Genomic DNA, 19,106 nt, shown 5'->3' with positions numbered 1-19,106 from the left:
GTCTGTCTGTCTGTCTGTCTGTCTGTCTGTCTGTCTGTCTGTCTGTCTGTCTGTCTGTCTGTCTGTCTGTCTGTCTGTCTGTCTGTCTGTCTCTCTCGCTGTCTGTCTGTCTGTCTGTCTGTCTGTCTGTCTGTCTGTCTGTCTGTCTGTCTGTCTGTCTGTCTGTCTGTCTGTCTGTCTGTCTGTCTGTCTGTCTGTCTGTCTGTCTGTCTGTCTGTCTGTCTGTCTCTCTCTCTCGCCCTCTATTCTGTCTGTCTGTCTGTCTGTCTGTCTGTCTCTCTCTCCCTCTATTCTGTCTGTCTGTCTGTCTGTCTGTCTGTCTGTCTGTCTGTCTGTCTGTCTGTCTGTCTGTCTGTCTGTCTGTCTGTCTGTCTGTCTGTCTGTCTGTCTGTCTGTCTGTCTGTCTGTCTGTCTGTCTGTCTGTCTGTCTGTCTGTCTGTCTGTCTGTCTGTCGCTCTCTCTCTCTGTCTGTCTCTCTCTCCCCATCTGTCTTTCTGTCCCTTTCTCTCAGGTGGACCAGGAGGTGTGGGCCACGGTTCTAGCCCTGGTATGGCTCTATGGGTTCAAGATGGAGGCTCAGGAGGAGTGGCAGTTTCTGGCCATGAAGGCAGTATCATGGATCCAGGCTCAGAAAGGTAGCTATAGCTCACTCTCATAGTCCTGGCATCTAAAATTTTGGCCTTCATCTAACCTGATTGGAAATAAATTGTTTCGGTGAAAACAATTTCCTGGTTGGGATCCACTGTATTACTTAATCTGTCTATTTTGAGTCTAATCAATCATTCACAATACAATGTTGGTGATATTTTGTCTTCTAACAAGTGTTTGAAGATACATTTTGCCCACCCTTGTCCCCATGATTCCACAATATAGTGATACCTGTCCTGGTGATGTGTGTTTCAGCGGCCAGTGTGTCCGAGTGTGTCCAGGCTGGAAACATCCTTCTGGGTTGCCAGGTGCAGAAAGACACATTGGGGCTCTGAGAGGTTCACACTGCCTGTCCTCATTCTGTCCCCCACGCTCCTGCTACTCTGTCTGGGGTCAGATATACACACAACCCAACATGCTCCTGGTCCCCTCAAAGCAAGATGGTGGAACTAGCTACTGTCCCGGTCTGAACAAGCTTAATTATCAACCTCTCACCTATATTAGCCTACTGTCATTTAATATAGGGGCACTTATGTATCTCAATGTATTGGTTGTTATTAACATATCAACATGAATCTATGTATTACATATACAGCTATACTTGTTAGACTTTGCTTTGGTTCTCAATTCAATAGGCTACTGGAAACAATGTGTTAACTGTACTTGTCATCACTATCCAAAATGCTTGGTAAAATGGAAAGCTAGATGAGTGCCTTTCCGAGTGCCTTTACTGTGTGATCATGTCTATATTCATGCATTTCCTCATATTTTACCACTGTACTTTAAAATCATATGATAAAATCAATGATATTCTACATGTTGATTGGTCATTTTATCTGTTTTATTTTATTACATTTTTTTGCCCTTTTTCTCCCCAATTTCGTGGTATCCAATTGTTTAGTAGCTACTATCTTGTCTCATTGCTACAACTCCCGTACGGGCTCGGGAGAGATGAAGGTTGAAAGTCATGCTTCCTCCGATACACAACCCAACCAAGCCACACTGCTTCTTAACACAGCACCATCCAACCCGGAAGCCAGCCGCACCAATGTCTCCGAGGAAACACTGTGTACCAGGCAACCTTGGTTAGCGTGCCCGCCACAGGAGTCGCTGTTGCGCGATGAGACAAGGATATCCCTACCGGCCAAACCCTCCCTAACTCGGACGACGCTATGCCAATTGTGCATCGCCCCACGGACCTCCCGGTCGCGGCCGGTTCACGACAGAGCCTGGGCGCGAACCCAGTGTCTCTGGTGGCACAGCTAGCGCTGCAGTACAGCGCCCTTAACCACTGTGCCACCCGGGAGGCCATTTTATTTGTTTTTTAATGACACCAACCTCTGTTCCTTCTTCATGGAACCTAGACAAGGAGTGGCCAACCCCTTCTGGAGAGCCACTGGATGTGCACGCTTTTGTTCCAGCCCTGCTCTAACACACCCTGTTAATAAGTCCTACACATCATCCTCTCAACAGGACCTTGATTAAATGAGCAAGGGGTTTAATCTGAGCTGGAACAGAAACCTGCACCTCCAATAGCTCTCCAGTAGTGTTCGGTAACTCCTGATGAAGAAGCGTAGGGAGGCTAGAAGACCACGTTGAATATATAATACTACCTTTATAATACTTGAAGGCAGAATTATTCACAGAGACACACTATGTTGACTACCCAGTTCCTTTACTGTATCCTGAGAAGCTCACCAACTACTTGTTGCTTAGTAATACTGGGCCTTTTACCCCATCTACAGGTACAAGACAGGAAAACATCTCTGTTGCTCCAGCCATTCCCTCGCTGCATGCCTCAAATTAAATCATATTTTATTGGTCACATACACATATTTAGCAGATGTTACAGTGGGTGTAGCGAAATGCTTGTGTTCCTAGCTCCAACAATACAGTAATATCTAACAATTTACAATACACACATCTAAAAGTAATGGAATTAAGAAATATATATTATATTTGCGCAATGTCAGAGTGGCATTGAGTAAAATACAGTAGAATAGAATACAGTATATATCATATGAAATGAGTAAAGCCTTATGTAAATATGAATAAAGTGACTTGTGTTCCATTATTAAAGTGACCAGTGATTCCATGTCTGTATATAGTGCAGCAGCCTCTAAGGTGCAGGGTTAAGTAACCAGGTGGTAGCCGGGTAGTGATGGCTATTTAACAGTCTGATGGCCTTGAGATAGAAGCTGGTTTTCAGTCTCTCGGTCCCAGCTTTGATGCACCTGTACTGACCTCGCCTTCTCGATGATAGCGGTGTGAACAGGCCGTAACTCGGGTGGTTGATGTCTTTGATGATCTTTTTGGCCTTCCTGTGACATCGGGTACCATAGGTGTCCTGGAAGGCAGGCAGTGTGCCCTCGGTGATGCGTTGGGCAGACCGCACTACCCTCTGGAGAGCCCTGCGGTTGCGGGCGATACAGTTGCCATACCAGGCGGTGATATAGCCCGACAGGATGCTTTGTTGTGCATCTGTAAAGGTTTGTGGGGGTCTTGGGGGACAAGCTGAATTTCTTCAGCCTCCTGAGTTTGAAGAGACACTGTTGCGTCTTCTTTACCACACTGTGTGCGTGTGTGCACCATTTCAGATTGTCTGTGATGTATACACTGAGGAACTCGAAGCATTTCACCTTCTCCTCTGCGGTCCCGTCGATAGGGGCATGCTCCCTCTGCTTTTGCCTGAAGTCCACGATCAGCTCCTTGGTTTTGTTGACATTGAGGGAGAGGTTATTTCCCTGCCACCACTCCACCAGGGCCCTCATCTCCTCCCTGTAAGCTGTCTCATCATTGTTGGTTATCAGGCCTACTACTGTTGTGTAGTCTGCAAACTTAATGATTGAGTTGGAGGCATGCGGGACCACGCAGTCATGGGTGAACAGGGAGTACAGGAGGGGGCTGAGCACGCACCATTGTGGAGCTCCTGTGTTGAGAATCAGTGAAGTGGAGGTGTTGTTTCCCAACTTCACCACCTGGGGGCGGCCCATTGGAAGTCCTGGACCCTGTTCCACAACGCGGGTTCAGACCCAGGGCCCAGAGCTTAATGATGAGCTTGGAGGGTACTATTGAAGGCTGAGCTATAGTCAATGAACAGCATTCTTACATAGGTATTTCTCTTGTCCAGATGGGATAGGGCAGAATGCAGTCTGGATCTATTGGGGCAATATGTAAATTGAGGTGGGTCTAGGGTGTCAGGCAAGGTAGAAGTGATATGATCTTTAACTAACCTCTCAAAGCACTTCATGATGACAGAAGTGAGTGCTACGGGGCGATAGTCATTTAGTTCAGTTACCTTTGTGTCACGAACCGGCTCAAAGCCCGTAACAAAAGGGAGACAATGTGGAGAAAAGGAGTAATAAAATACATATTTATTAAATAAGTAACTAAGTATAATATACAATGGTGTCTGTAATCAGTAGTCAGTAGTGTAAGTGAGTGTTTTGCATGAATGTGATAATGCAGGGTGTTGAAAGGTTCCAAAGCAAACAACCAAAAAACCACCAAGAAAAACAACCAAATCTATAAAGGTGTTTGCATGGAGAGAGTCTCCTCCATGAATGGGAAGTGGTGTATTTATCCTGGGAGACATCGGGCCCAGGTGTTTCCCATGTAGCTGATGACCCTCCCAACTCCGCCCACCAGCATCCTAATAAGGAAATAACAGAGAGAATACGGCAGACAGAGTGAGAGGGTCGTCACATTTGCTTTCTTGGTTACAGGAACAATGGTGGACATCTTGAAGCAAGTGGGGACAGCAGACTGGGATAGGGAGAGATTGAATATGTCCGTAAACTCTCCAGCCAGCTGGTCTGCGCATGCTCTGTGTCATGTTTTGTCTTATATTGTCTTGTCATTATGCTTTCCCTTCTGTTCGTTTCCCCCTGCTGGTCTTATTAGGTTCGTTCCCTTTTTCTATCCCTCTCTCTCCCCCTCCCTCCCTCTCTCTCCTCTCTCTATCGTTCCGTTCCTGCTCCCAGCTGTTCCTCATTTTCCTAACTCACTCATTTAGTCTTTTCACACCTGTCCCCTATTTTGTCCTCTGATTAGAGTCCCTATTTCTCCCCTTGTTTTCCGCTTCTGTCCTTGTCGGATCCTTGTATGATGTTCGCTGTGCTGTGTCATTGTCTCGCCCTGTCGTGTCTTGTCTCCTTCAGATGCTGCGTGTGAGCAGGTGTCTAAGTCTGCTACGGTCGGTGCCTTCCCGAGGCAACCTGCAGTCAATGGTCGAGTCTCCAGTCTGTCCTCGTCACTACGAGTGGATTTAATTTTTTTCATGTTTTGTTTTCTTCTTTAATTGTCCAGGAGTTTTACTTTTGCCATTTACTGGAATAAAGACTCTGTTTTCGCCAAGTCGCTTTTGGGTCCTCATTCACCTGCATAACACTCTGAGGACGAGGCTAGGGATGCCGTCTGGGCCGGCACTCTTCAGAGGGTTAACACGCTTAAATGTCTTACTCACGACGGCCACGGAGAACGAGAGCCCCGAGTCCTTGGGAGCGGGCTGCGGCGGTGGCACTGTGTTATCCTCAAAGCTGGAAATGTAAGTCCCCCTACATCAGCATCCTACACACTGTCAGATCAACCAATGCATTGCACCTTGGCATATATTCTACCAGTGTCTGGAACTATATTGGAGGGATGTGACACCATTCTTCAACAAGAAATTCCATAATTTGGTGTTTTGTCTCAGTCGCCGCTCCAGAATCTCTCAAAGGCGATTAATTGGGTTGAGATCTGGTGACAGACGCATACACACACTTTAAACCCCCTATTCTCCTTTGAGACGTTGAATGCAATGCTTCATGGTGGCGGTGGGGTTATGGTATAGGCAGGCATAAGCTACGAACAACGAACACAACAATTAATCGATGGCAAATTGAATGCACAGAGATACCGTGACGAGATCCTGAGGCCCATTGTCGTGCCATTCATCCGCCGCCATCACCTCATATTTCAGCATGATAATGCATGGCCCCATGTCGTAAGGATCTGTACACCATTCCTGGAAGCTGAACATTTTCCAGTTATTCCATGGACTGTATACTCAGACATGTCACCCATTGAGCTTGTTTGGGATGCTCTGGATTGACGTGTAAGACAGCGTGTTCCAGTTCCCGCCAATATCCAGCAACTTCGCACAGCCATTGAAGAGGAGTGGGATGACATTCCACAATCAACAGACTGATCAACTCTATGCGAAGGAAGGATATTTTTCGCACTGCATGGGCTTTCAAGGCTCAGAAGACCCAGATGCAGACAGTTTTGAAGTAACATAAGTTAATAACAAAAACAGAGGGGCAGGCAAACGACAGGCAGGCTCAGGGCAGGCATAGGTCAGTAATCCAGAGCAGAGTCCGAAAGGTACAGAACGACAGGCAGGCTCAGGGCAGGCATAGGTCAGTAATCCAGAGCAGAGTCCGAAAGGTACAGAACGACAGGCAGGCTCAGGGCAGGCATAGGTCAGTAATCCAGAGCAGAGTCCGAAAGGTACAGAACGACAGGCAGGCTCAGGGCAGGCATAGGTCAGTAATCCAGAGCAGAGTCCGAAAGGTACAGAACGACAGGCAGGCTCAGGGCAGGCATAGGTCAGTAATCCAGAGCAGAGTCCGAAAGGTACAGATCGACAGGCAGGCTCAGGGCAGGCAGAGGTCTGCAATCCAGGGTGGTGTGACAAGGCACAGAACAGCAGGCAGAGTTAGGGCAGGAAGAATGGTCAAAACTAGAAAACAGGAACTAGAGAAAGCCAGGAGCACGGGAAAACCGTTGGTAGACTTGGCGAAACAAAGCGAACTGGCAACAGACAAACAGAGAAAACCGGTATAAATACACAGGGGATAATGGGGAAGATGGGTGACACCTGGAGGGGGGTGGAGACAAGCACAAAGACAGGTCAAACAGATCAGGCTGTGACAGGGGCAAGAGGTGGTCACACCAGATACTGACAGATTTTCTGATCCACGCCCCTACCTTTTTTTTGTTACGGTATCTGTGACCAAAAGATGCATATATGTATTCCCAGTCATGTGAAATCCAGAGATTAGGGACGAAGAATTGCCATAGCCTATATACATATATGGCTTATAATAAGACTGTCAAAGACATAACATAGAAACCTGCATTACAGACTGAAAAACAACCATTGGTTGAATAGGCCTAATGTGTCTATCCACCACCACCACCAATAGGAAGATAGTAGTTGTGACTATGACAATCAGCCAATGAGATGAGTGCACACCGGTGCACCTACACGTGTTTACTATTGACATTTACCTGTCTTTATAAACCAGGAAGAAGGCTGCATTTACACTGGAAGCCCAATTCTGAGCACTTTTTTCACCAATTTGTCTTTTTACCAATCAGACCTGCTCTGAAGAACAGCCTATCACAGATTTTAAGGTAGGCTATTATTATAGTAAGTGCAGCGTTTGGTGATGATAAGGCTACTTTGTGAAAGCATTCCGGTTTTCTTTCAAAAATCTCAATTCTATCAGATATTGAAATTACATTTAATATGCTTATTATTATAGACTTCTGTTCAACACTGCTCAACATTACAGAACGTTCAGAATGTATCATGTTTATTACTATGCTTATTATTATAGACTTCTGTTCAACACTGCTCAACATTACAGAACGTTCAGAATGTATCATGTTTATTACTATGCTTATTATTATAGACTTCTGTTCAACACTGCTCAACATTACAGAACGTTCAGAATGTATCATGTTTATTACTATGCTTATTATTATAGACTTCTGTTCAACACTGCTTAACATTACAGAACGTTCAGAATGTATCATGTTTATTACTATGCTTATTATTATAGACTTCTGTTCAACACTGCTCAACGTTACAGAACGTTCAGAATGTATCATGTTTATTACTATGCTTATTATTATAGACTTCTGTTCAACACTGCTTAACATTACAGAACGTTCAGAATGTATCATGTTTATTACTATGCTTATTATTATAGACTTCTGTTCAACACTGCTTAACATTACAGAACGTTCAGAATGTATCATGTTTATTACTATGCTTATTATTATAGACTTCTGTTCAACACTGCTCAACGTTACAGAACGTTCAGAATGTATCATGTTTATTACTATGCTTATTATTATAGACTTCTGTTCAACACTGCTCAACATTACAGAACGTTCAGAATGTATCATGTTTATTACTATGCTTATTATTATAGACTTCTGTTCAACACTGCTCAACGTTACAGAACGTTCAGAATGTATCATGTTTATTACTATGCTTATTATTATAGACTTCTGTTCAACACTGCTCAACGTTACAGAACGTTCAGAATGTATCATGTTTATTGAACAGACATTCATCACAGGCTCTACAATTGTTATTATTTTTGGTAAACTAATAATCTGCTACGGTTAATGTTGCATTCTATTGCATATTCTACAGCTGGTATGATAGGATAAAGTAGTCTACATCCATGTGTTTGTCCTGAGACACTTCTTTACAAACTTTAATCTAATACAAGTTGTCTGATAATAAATGTTTACTTGCCTCAATGACTACATTTTTGTTAGCCTAAATCTCTGAAATTATGAAATACCTGACCATCACCATCAAGGTGGCAGGTAAACTTACAACTTAAACTTATCTTAAGTCAGAAGACTTAAAATCATCCACTATTGACTATTGCATTTCATCCTTTTGCAGTAGTCTGAAAGAATTAGGAATTAGAATCATTGAATAGGATCTCTATGACTACTTCAACCAGAGGTTACACAGGATGGACAATGGACAGAGATTGACATTATTGCTCAAGCTGATGATCATTTCATTGTTCATTGTTTACACGAACTACAGGCTTGATAAAGTCCCTTTTTGCACAAAGCAACTGTTGTATGAGAAAATATGTTCTGAGAAGAGCAATATTATATGACTATTTGTCCGTTCGTTTTTTTCTATGTTTATTTAGAACCTAACAGTACAAAGTACAAAGCAACATTCTTTATCTGCAAACAGCAGATGTGGTGCATGACTGTCAACGATTAGATAAACCTCTCAATGGCTCTCATCATACTGTCAGTAGTTGCATTCGGTGGCTGGCTTTATAAAACAATTCATCAGAAAACACTTGGAAAATCAAGATTTGAATGTTTACTGTTTCAAACACAGAAACTTAATCAAACAGTGCTTGTTTTGAGTTAAGAGGACAATAAAATGACACCAGACTTCCCTATTCAGGTGCCAAATGGTGAACTGCTGTGGATTGGTAACTGTCAAGAATAAACCAGGTACTGTTTGAAAGCAGAAATTATTGTTTACGTCCATGTCTGTGTGTATTTTCATTCTCCCAGGCTCTCATCAGTATCTTGTTTATCCTCTCTCCATCCATCTCTCCCTCTCGCAGTGCCTCTGAAGAGTATTGCTGTGGAGGTGAGTGTCCAGGGGCATGTAGCCACTGTGAGCTCCACTCTGCAGTATGAGAACCAGGAGGAGAGCCCTCTGGAGGCCATCTTTGTTTTCCCTCTACCAGGAGAGGCTGCTGTCTGCAGGTTCAGCGCCAAGATAGGACAGACTGAGGTGGTGGCTGAGGTTCAGGAGAAACAGAAGGTGAGGGGAGATGACAAGTCAACAACGAGACAAATTGTCACGACTAGTCAAGGTGGGTGGAATCAGGCGCAGAGAGCAAATAATGAATAGAGGTTTATTCTCCGGTGAACAACAAACACGGACAACCCAAAATACAAACAGGGTGAAAAATATCCAAAACAGGAAATAACAGACAAACCGGAGAAATAAAACACAAAAACACCGACAGCCGAAACGAAATGACAAAAACAAACAATCCCGCACAAAACAAGGGCGGGACAACCTACATTATATACAGATACTAATTAACTAACACACAGGTGAAAACAATTAGACAAAACCAACAGATAACCGAAAAAGGGATCGGTAGTGGCTAATAGGACGGTGACGACGACCGCCGAGCACAGCCTGAACGGGCAGGAGAGCCAACCTCGGCGGAAGTCGTGACACAAATGCCACTGTCAACATTTTTAAAGAAATTTCTGACATCCACAAAAGTATCATTAACAGCAGGATTCGGGTTAATTTCATGTTAATACCAATCAATAACATGTTTGTACAAATGTTCTTATCAGGGCCGGCATTATGGGCCCACCCGACCATAACTCCCTTCCTGTCCAAATAAAAAACACGTCAATCTCAAATCACATTTCCATCCACAGTTTTTATGCGAGTAAAGTCATTCATATCTTATTGATAAAAATCACGACAGCTGTGATGGAAAAAGGTAGTTTCGGCACAATTTTATAAATGCCGACAGATCATTCGTTCATGGTGGGATCTTTTTGCGTCTGTAAAAAACATTTGTGGGCAGAACTGAAAAAGCATGTGCGAACAAGGAGGCCTACAAACCTGACTCAATTACTCCAGCTCTGTTAGGAGGAATGGAAAAAAAAGCTGTGAACCAAACTGACCTAAATCAGGGGATTTTTACTAGGATTAAATGTCAGGAATTTAAATGTATTTGGCTGAGGTGTAAGTCATCTTCCGACTTCAACAGTATCTCTCTATTATATCAGGGAATAAGTTGAAAAAGATTTCCAAAATGTAAATCGCTTGGAGTGGATTTTACATTGTTTTTACAGTCTTTTATGTCCAACAATCAAAACAGGAAATGTTTTTGCTCAGAAAACTTGGGGGAACCCTGACTTACACGGCTTCAAGAAAGAGTATTATAGCTTTACCAGCACTCTGCTCTCATATCACTATTAGACTTTCACCCTGTAAAACTGGTTCCCCACCCAACGCTTGGTCAAAGGGCACTCTCTGTCAAATCTAAAGCTGGGTTATTGACACTGACCGTACCGATCACTTATCGCAGGCAATTTGCTGATATTGTTCATTACGATAAGTAGCTTATACTAGAGAAATGTGAAGTTTGAAATTAAATACGTTTTCTGATATGGTAATAGGACAATTGATGGCTACAATCATCAAACTAGTAATAGTAGTTTAAAGGATAATTTAATGTTAATGTTATAATCTTACTAATGGTATAAACTTTCTATTTATCGCTATCGCATCAATTCAGGCAATTTATTGCGATATGTTTTTTGTCCATATTACCCAGCGCTAGTCAAACCCCATTGACCTGACTACAGTGTCAGTCAGACAGCACCCTCCCCTGGATGTATGCTACTGTACTATACTGTGTCTCAGGCTGATGATGCGTCCTTGTGTTCCTCTGTCCCCCTCTCAGGCGCGGGAGCAGTATGATGATTTGTTGAGCTCGGGCCAGCAGGCCTTCCTATTGGAGGAGAGTGATGAGAGCCCGGATGTGTTCAAGCTGAGTGTTGGTAGTCTGCCTCCAGGGGAGAAGGCCTCTGTCAGCCTGGACTATGTGACAGAGCTGGCTGTACAGGCTGACGATGGCCTGAGGCTCTGCCTTCCAGCTGTGCTCAACCCCCGCTATCAACCCCAGGGTAAGAACATGGACCCCTGTATGGAGAGACACAAACCACTAATACATCATAGGGCATTGCAAAACAAAGTAAAACCTTGTGGGCAGCAGTGTCACTAGGAACCAGCAGCTGGCCCCATAGGGTGGTGGTCTTCAGTCCTGCTCTTGGAGACCCACAGGGGGTGGTGCAGGCTTTAGTTCCAGTCTATCTTAAACACATCTGATTGAATTAATCAAGGTCTTGGTGAGTAGTTGAGTTGAAAGGTAGAAGTGCTGGGCCAGAACAATAACATGCTAATTTGTGGGTCTCTCTCTCCTCTCTATCCTTCTTTCTTCTCTGTCCCTCTCCCTCCTCCTCCCTCCCTGACCCCATCTCTCTCTAAGGGTCAGACAATGGCAGTGGTGGCAGTGCCCTGGTGTCCTCAGTGCCTGCTGGTTCTATGCCTTACAGTCTGTCCCTCAGTGCCCATGCGTCATCCCCTCATCCCATCTGTAGAGTAGAGTCCAACTGTCCCTAGGACCCACTCAACTACCTCAACACAGAGAAAACCCAAACCACGGTACTGTGTGTGTGTGTGTGTGTGTTCATATGCATGTGTATTTGAGTTTCTTTAAATACAGTGCCTTTGGAAAGTATTTAGACCCTTTCCCGTTTTCCACATTTTGTTACGTTATAACCTTATTCTAAAATAATAACTAAAAAGTTTTCTTCTCATCAATTTACACACAATACCCCATAATGAGAAATCGAAAATTGGTTTTTAGATTTTTTTGCAAATGTATTAAAAATACAAAACAGAAATACCTGTCTTGCAAATTCTTACACAGGGACACTCAAAGTCAATCTCAAGTGAATAATTGTTTATCAGCAGCACGGTCTCAACCTTTAAGTCTGTACTGAAGACTCATCTCTTCAGTGGGTCATATGATTGAATGTAGTCTGGCCAGGAGTGGGAAGGTGAACGGAAAGGCTCTGGAGCAACGAACCGCCCTTGCTGTCTCTGCCTGGCCGGTTCCCCTCTTTCCACTGGGATTCTCTGCCTCTAACCCTATTACAGGGGCTGAGTCACTGGCTTACTGCGGCTCTCTCATGCCGTCCCTGGAAGGGGTGCGTCACCTGAGTGGGTTGATTCACTGATGTGGTCATCCTGTCTGGGTTGGCGCCCCTCCTTGGGTTGTGCCATGGTGGAGATCTTTGTGGGCTATACTCAGCCTTGTCTCAGGATGGTAAGTTGGTGGTTGAAGATGTCCCTCTGGTGGTGTGGGGGCTGTGCTTTTGCAAAGTGGGTAGGGTTATATCCTTCCTGTTTGGCCCTGTCCGGGGGGTGTCCTCGGATGGGGCCACAGTGTCTCCTGACCCCCCCCTGTCTCAGCCTCCAGTATTTATGCTGCAGTAGTTTATGTGTCGGGGGGCTGGGGTCAGTTTGTTATATCTGGAGTACTTCTCCTGTCCTATTCGGTGTCCTGTGTGAATCTAAGTGTGCGTTCTCTAATTCTCTCCTTCTCTCTTTCTTTCTCTCTCTTGGAGGACCTGAGCCCTAGGACCATGCCCCAGGACTACCTGACATGATGACTCCTTGCTGTCCACCGTCCACCTGGCCGTGCTGCTGCTCCAGTTTCAACTGACCTGAGCCCTAGGACCATGCCCCAGGACTACCTGACATGATTACATTTTACATTTACATTTAAGTCATTTAGCAGACGCTCTTATCCAGAGCGACTTACAAATTGGTGCATTCACCTTATGACATCCAGTGGGACAGTCACTTAACAATAGTGCATCTAAAACTTAGGGGGGGTGGGGTGAGAGGGATTACTTAACCTATCCTAGGTATTCCTTAAAGAGGTGGGGTTTCAGGTGTCTCCGGAAGGTGGTGATTGACTCCGCTGTCCTGGCGTCGTGAGGGAGTTTGTTCCACCATTGGGGGGCCAGGGCAGCGAACAGTTTTGACTGGGCTGAGCGGGAGCTGTACTTCCTCAGTGGTAGGGAGGCGAGCAGGCCAGAGGTGGATGAACGCAGTGCCCTTGTTTGGGTGTAGGGCCTGATCAGAGCCTGGAGGTACTGAGGTGCCGTTCCCCTCACAGCTCCGTAGGCAAGCACCATGGTCTTGTAGCGGATGCGAGCTTCAACTGGAAGCCAGTGGAGAGAACGGAGGAGCGGGGTGACGTGAGAGAACTTGGGAAGGTTGAACACCAGACGGGCTGCGGCGTTCTGGATGAGTTGAAGGGGTTTAATGGCACAGGCAGGGAGCCCAGCCAACAGCGAGTTGCAGTAATCCAGACGGGAGATGACAAGTGCCTGGATTAGGACCTGCGCCGCTTCCTGTGTGAGGCAGGGTCGTACTCTGCGGATGTTGTAGAGCATGAACCTACAGGAACGGGCCACCGCCTTGATGTTAGTAGAGAACGACAGGGTGTTGTCCAGGATCACGCCAAGGTTCTTGGCGCTCTGGGAGGAGGACACAATGGAGTTGTCGACCGTGATGGCGAGATCATGGAACGGGCAGTCCTTCCCGGGAGGAAGAGCAGCTCCGTCTTGCCGAGGTTCAGCTTGAGGTGGTGATCCGTCATCCACACTGATATGTCTGCCAGACATGCAGAGATGCGATTCGCCACCTGGTCATCAGAAGGGGGAAAGGAGAAGATTAATTGTGTGTCGTCTGCATAGCAATGATAAGAGAGACCATGTGAGGTTATGACAGAGCCAAGTGACTTGGTGTATAGCGAGAATAGGAGAGGGCCAAGAACAGAGCCCTGGGGACACCAGTGGTGAGAGCGCGTGGTGAGGAGACAGATTCTCGCCACGCCACCTGGTAGGAGCGACCTGTCAGGTAGGACGCAATCCAAGCGTGGGCCGCGCCGGAGATGCCCAACTCGGAGAGGGTGGAGAGGAGGATCTGATGGTTCACAGTATCGAAGGCAGCCGATAGATCTAGAAGGATGAGAGCAGAGGAGAGAGAGTTAGCTTTAGCAGTGCGGAGCGCCTCCGTGATACAGAGGAGAGCAGTCTCAGTTGAATGACTAGTCTTGAAACCTGACTGATTTGGATCAAGAAGGTCATTCAGAGAGAGATAGCGGGAGAGCTGGCCAAGGACGGCACGTTCAAGAGTTTTGGAGAGAAAAGAAAGAAGGGATACTGGTCTGTAATTGTTGACATCGGAGGGATCGAGTGTAGGTTTTTTCAGAAGGGGTGCAACTCTCGCTCTCTTGAAGACGGAAGGGACGTAGCCAACGGTCAGGGATGAGTTGATGAGCGAGGTGAGGTAAGGGAGAAGGTCTCCGGAAATGGTCTGGAGAAGAGAGGAGGGGATAGGGTCAAGCGGGCAGGTTGTTGGGCGGCCGGCCGTCACAAGACGCGAGATTTCATCTGGAGAGAGAGGGAGAAAGAGGTCAGAGCACAGGGTAGGGCAGTGTGAGCAGAACCAGCGGTGTCGTTTGACTTAGCAAACGAGGATCGGATGTCGTCGACCTTCTTTTCAAAATGGTTGACGAAGTCATCTGCAGAGAGGGAGGAGGGGGGGGGAGGGGGCGGAGGATTCAGGAGGGAGGAGAAGGTGGCAAAGAGCTTCCTAGGGTTAGAGGCAGATGCTTGGAATTTAGCGTGGTAGAAAGTGGCTTTAGCAGCAGAGACAGAGGAGGAAAATGTAGAGAGGAGGGAGTGAAAGGATGCCAGGTCCGCAGGGAGGCGAGTTTTCCTCCATTTCCGCTCGGCTGCCCGGAGCCCTGTTCTGTGAGCTCGCAATGAGTCATCGAGCCACGGAGCAGGAGGGGAGGACCGAGCCGGCCTGGAGGATAGGGGACATAGAGAGTCAAGGGATGCAGAGAGGGAGGAGAGGAGGGTTGAGGAGGCAGAATCAGGAGATAGGTGGGAGAAGGTTTGAGCGGAGGGAAGAGATGATAGGATGGAAGAGGAGAGAGTAGCGGGGGAGAGAGAGCGAAGGTTGGGACGGCGCGATACCATCCGAGTAGGGGCAGTGTGGGAGGTGTTGGATGAGAGCGAGAGGGAAAAGGATACAAGGCAGTGGTCGGAGACTTGGAGGGGAGTTGCAGTGAGGTTAGTGGAAGAACAGCATCTAGTAAAGATGAGGTCGAGCGTATTGCCTGCCTTGTGAGTAGGGGGAAGGTGAGAGGGTGAGGTCAAAAGAGGAGAGGAGTGGAAAGAAGGAGGCAGAGAGGAAAGAGTCAAAGGTAGACGTGGGGAGGTTAAAGTCGCCCAGAACTGTGAGAGGTGAGCCGTCCTCAGGAAAGGAGCTTATCAAGGCATCAAGCTCATTGATGAACTCTCCGAGGGAACCTGGAGGGCGATAAATGATAAGGATGTTAAGCTTGAAAGGGCTAGTAACTGTGACAGCATGGAATTCGAAGGAGGCGATAGACAGATGGGTAAGGGAGAAAGAGAGAATGACCACTTGGGAGAGATGAGGATCCCGGTGCCACCACCCCGCTGACCAGACGCTCTCGGGGTGTGCGAGAACACGTGGGCGGACGAAGAGAGAGCAGTAGGAGTAGCAGTGTTGTCTGTGGTGATCCATGTTTCCGTCAGTGCCAAGAAGTCGAGGGACTGGAGGGAGGCATAGGCTGAGATGAACTCTGCCTTGTTGACCGCAGATTGGCAGTTCCAGAGGCTACCGGAGACCTGGAACTCCACGTGGGTCGTGCGCGCTGGGACCACCAGAGTAGGGTGGCGCGGCCACGCGGTGTGGAGCGTTTGTATGGTCTGTGCAGAGAGGAGAGAACAGGGATAAACAGACACATAGTTGACAGGCTACAGAAGAGGCTACGCTAATGCAAAGGAGATTGGAATGACAAGTGGACTACACGTCTCGAATGTTCAGAAAGTTAAGCTACATAGCAAGAATCTTATTGACTAAAATGATTAAAATGATACAGTACTGCTGAAGTAGGCCAGCTGGCAGTGGGTGCGTTGTTGACACTACACTAATCAAGTCGTTCCGTTGAGTGTAATAGTTTCTGCAGTGTTGCTATTCGGGGGCTAGCAGGCTAGCTAGCAGTCTTGTTTACGTTACGTTGCGTTAAAAGAACGACAATAGATGGCTAGCGAACCTAGAAAATCGCTCTAGACTACACAATTATCTTTGATACAAAGACGGCTATGTAGCTAGCTAAGTAGCTAGCTACGATCAAACAAATCAAACCGTTGTACTGTAATGAAATGAAGTGAAAAAGTGATACAACCTGTGAATGCGACCGGGTAGTTGAGTTCTATACAGAAGACGTTGGCTAGCGTTGGCTAGCTGTTGGCTAGCTAGCAGAGTTGGCTAGCTAGCAGAGTCACCTACGTTAAGGACGACAAATAGCTGGCTAGCTAACCTCGGTAAATTAAGATAATCACTCTAAGACTACACACTCTAAACCTAAACAACACAATTATCTTGGATACGATGATACGATGATACGAAGACAGCAAAGACAGCTATGTAGGTAGCTAACACTAAACTAATCAAGTCGTTCAGTTGAGTGTAATAGTAATAGTTTCTCAGTGCAGCTAATCAGTGGACGTTAGCTAGCTGGCTAGTGAAGACTACGTTAGGACGGCGAAATACGATAATTACGCAATTATCTTTGATACAAAGACGGCTATGTAGCTAGCTGAGAAGAAATTGCTAAGATAAGACAAATCAAACCGTTGTGATATAATGAAATATAATGAAAAAGTTATACTACCCGTTGGAGCGACGTGCAGATGCGACCACTCGCTCCAACCGGAGATGTGATGTCCCCAGTCCACCTGGCCGTGCTGCTGCTCCAGTTTCAACTGTTCTGCCTTATTATTATTCGACCATGCTGGTCATTTATGAACATTTTAACATCTTGGCCATGTTCTGTTATAATCTCCACCCAGCACAGCCAGAAGAGGACTGGCCACCCCACATATGCTCTCTCTAATTCTCTCTTTCTTTCTCTCTCTCGGAGGACCTGAGCCCTAGGACCATGCCCCAGGACTACATGACATGATGACTCCTTGCTGTCCCCAGTCCACCTGACTGTGCTGCTACTCCAGTTTCGACTGTTCTGCCTTATTATTATACGACCATGCTGGTCATTTATGAACATTTGAACATCTTGGCCATGTTCTGTTATAATCTCCACCCGGCACAGCCAGAAGAGGACTGGCCACCCCACATAGCCTGGTTTCTTCCTAGGTTTTGGCCTTTCTAGGGAGTTTTTCCTAGCCACCGTGCTTCTACACCTGCATTGCTTGCTGTTTGGGGTTTTAGGCTGGGTTTCTGTACAGCACTTTGAGATATCAGCTGATGTACGAAGGGCTATATAAATAAATTTGATTTGATTTGAGCACGGTAAATACTGACCAGCATCAACCAAAGTTAGCAACAGTCTGATGGAGGCGCAGCATGCAACGTGGGTTTTGTTTTGTGTGAAAACATGGCAGGAGGCAGTGACAGAGCTCAGGAATGTTTCAGCCTTCTAAGAGGACCAAATCTGAAGTGTACATGCAACAACAACAAAAATCGCAGCAAAAGGGGACAACACTTCAAATCTCTTGAGTCATCGTCATGACCACCACCCACTACTTTATAGTGAATACAAGGTAAGTTAACTTTTAGCTCAATGCATGATGTGGGGACTTCAGAATGGGGGAAAATGTCATGGTTTGTCTGTCTAACTTGCTAATAGCTTGTCAATAATGTAAACTGAAGCGTTCAGTGTTACCTACTGTTGTAAAAACACAACACTGTTCTGCTGCTGTATGCGTTGTGTCTGCAGACTCTATTCTCCCATTGCACACGATAACACCTTATGTAGTTTAGTCACCCAACCAACATATTTTGTTCATTTAAAATCTGTCAGACGTCAACTTGGTTGTAAAAGTGTTTCAACAGGAGAAACACTATAGACTCCTATACAAGACTGTATTTATGTCAATTGTTGGGCTCATTGCAATTACTATCACTGTCTTCTTAAGACTGATTTGTATTTATGTATATTGTACATGGGGTCATTGCATGTACTCAAATGCAACACAGAAGTGTGTGTGTGTGTGTGTGTATGTGAATAATTATAATGTAACAACACCAATAATAATAATACATTGCTATTATCTTGTTTACAGAGTGAGTGTGCAGCAGACAAACCCAGTGATGCTACTGGTCCCTCCTCATCTACAGTTGTGACACAGACACTCCAGTAAGCATTTTAAAAGGCAGGCTGCTTATGCACCCACATCAAAACATGCTCAAGAACTCACTGCAGCCTTTTCATATTAAGTTGCAAAGGACATGATGCCATTTCAAATTGTTGAGAGGCCTGGCTTTCTGAGGCCGATGGAGGTTGTCGTGCCTCACTACAAAGTGCCATCACCAACATTATTTTCCAAGACTGAAATCCCAAACCTGTACAACCAGGTTAAAGCTGATGTTGGAACATTTGATTTGCTTACGTTAATGATATTATGTTAATGTTCATACACACAAAAAATACATAGTGCTGCTAATTTAATTTGTTGTTTGTTGGTTTTCAATATAAAACTTGGTGAAATAATTTCAGTGTGTGTGTATCAGTACTTTTTGATAATTTCAAGTACATTTTAACAATACTGCGATTATACTGATAACCGTGATAATTTTGGTTCCTATAATCGTGTCATCGTGTCATCATATCATTTCATCTCTAATCAGCATGCTAAAGAGGTTCCAACCAAGTCAATGCACCTACACATGTTGTCCAGAAGCTCAAACGGGGCAGTCCCATTTAGATGCCTTATATACTGGTTACAGACACGTTACATAGGCATAGTTCATAGGGTTGGTTAGAGCATGTGTCTGGCACCGTCTCCTATCTTAACTTAAAGAACATACAGCACCAGTAAAAAGTTGGGACACACCTACCCATTCAAGGGTTTTTTAAATTTTTGCAATTTCCTACAGTGTAGAATAATAGTGAAGACATCAAAACTATGAAATAACACAAATGGAATCATGTCGTAACCAAAGACATGTTAAA

The 19,106-nt window shown here is 45.5% G+C and overlaps 1 protein-coding gene and 1 pseudogene across 1 annotated transcript; both read left to right on the top strand.

Moving 5' to 3' along the window:
* LOC124004949 overlaps positions 1–983 on the top strand; it is a 41,113-nt pseudogene extending 40,130 nt beyond the window's left edge.
* A 5,323-nt stretch (positions 984–6,306) lies between these two features.
* On the top strand, positions 6,307–12,124 carry LOC124006030 (von Willebrand factor A domain-containing protein 5A-like). The gene is made up of 5 exons (XM_046315691.1): positions 6,307–7,050; positions 8,876–8,925; positions 9,042–9,244; positions 10,923–11,145; positions 11,508–12,124. The coding sequence occupies exons 1-5, from the start codon at positions 6,878–6,880 to the stop codon at positions 11,639–11,641; spliced, it is 783 nt and encodes a 260-aa protein (XP_046171647.1). The 5' UTR covers positions 6,307–6,877; the 3' UTR covers positions 11,642–12,124.
* The last annotated feature ends 6,982 nt before the right edge of the window (positions 12,125–19,106 follow it).

This window comes from Oncorhynchus gorbuscha, linkage group LG19 (genome assembly GCF_021184085.1).
Source record: "Oncorhynchus gorbuscha isolate QuinsamMale2020 ecotype Even-year linkage group LG19, OgorEven_v1.0, whole genome shotgun sequence".
NCBI lineage: Eukaryota > Metazoa > Chordata > Actinopteri > Salmoniformes > Salmonidae > Oncorhynchus > Oncorhynchus gorbuscha.
This window is presented reverse-complemented; position numbering and strand designations above follow the sequence as displayed.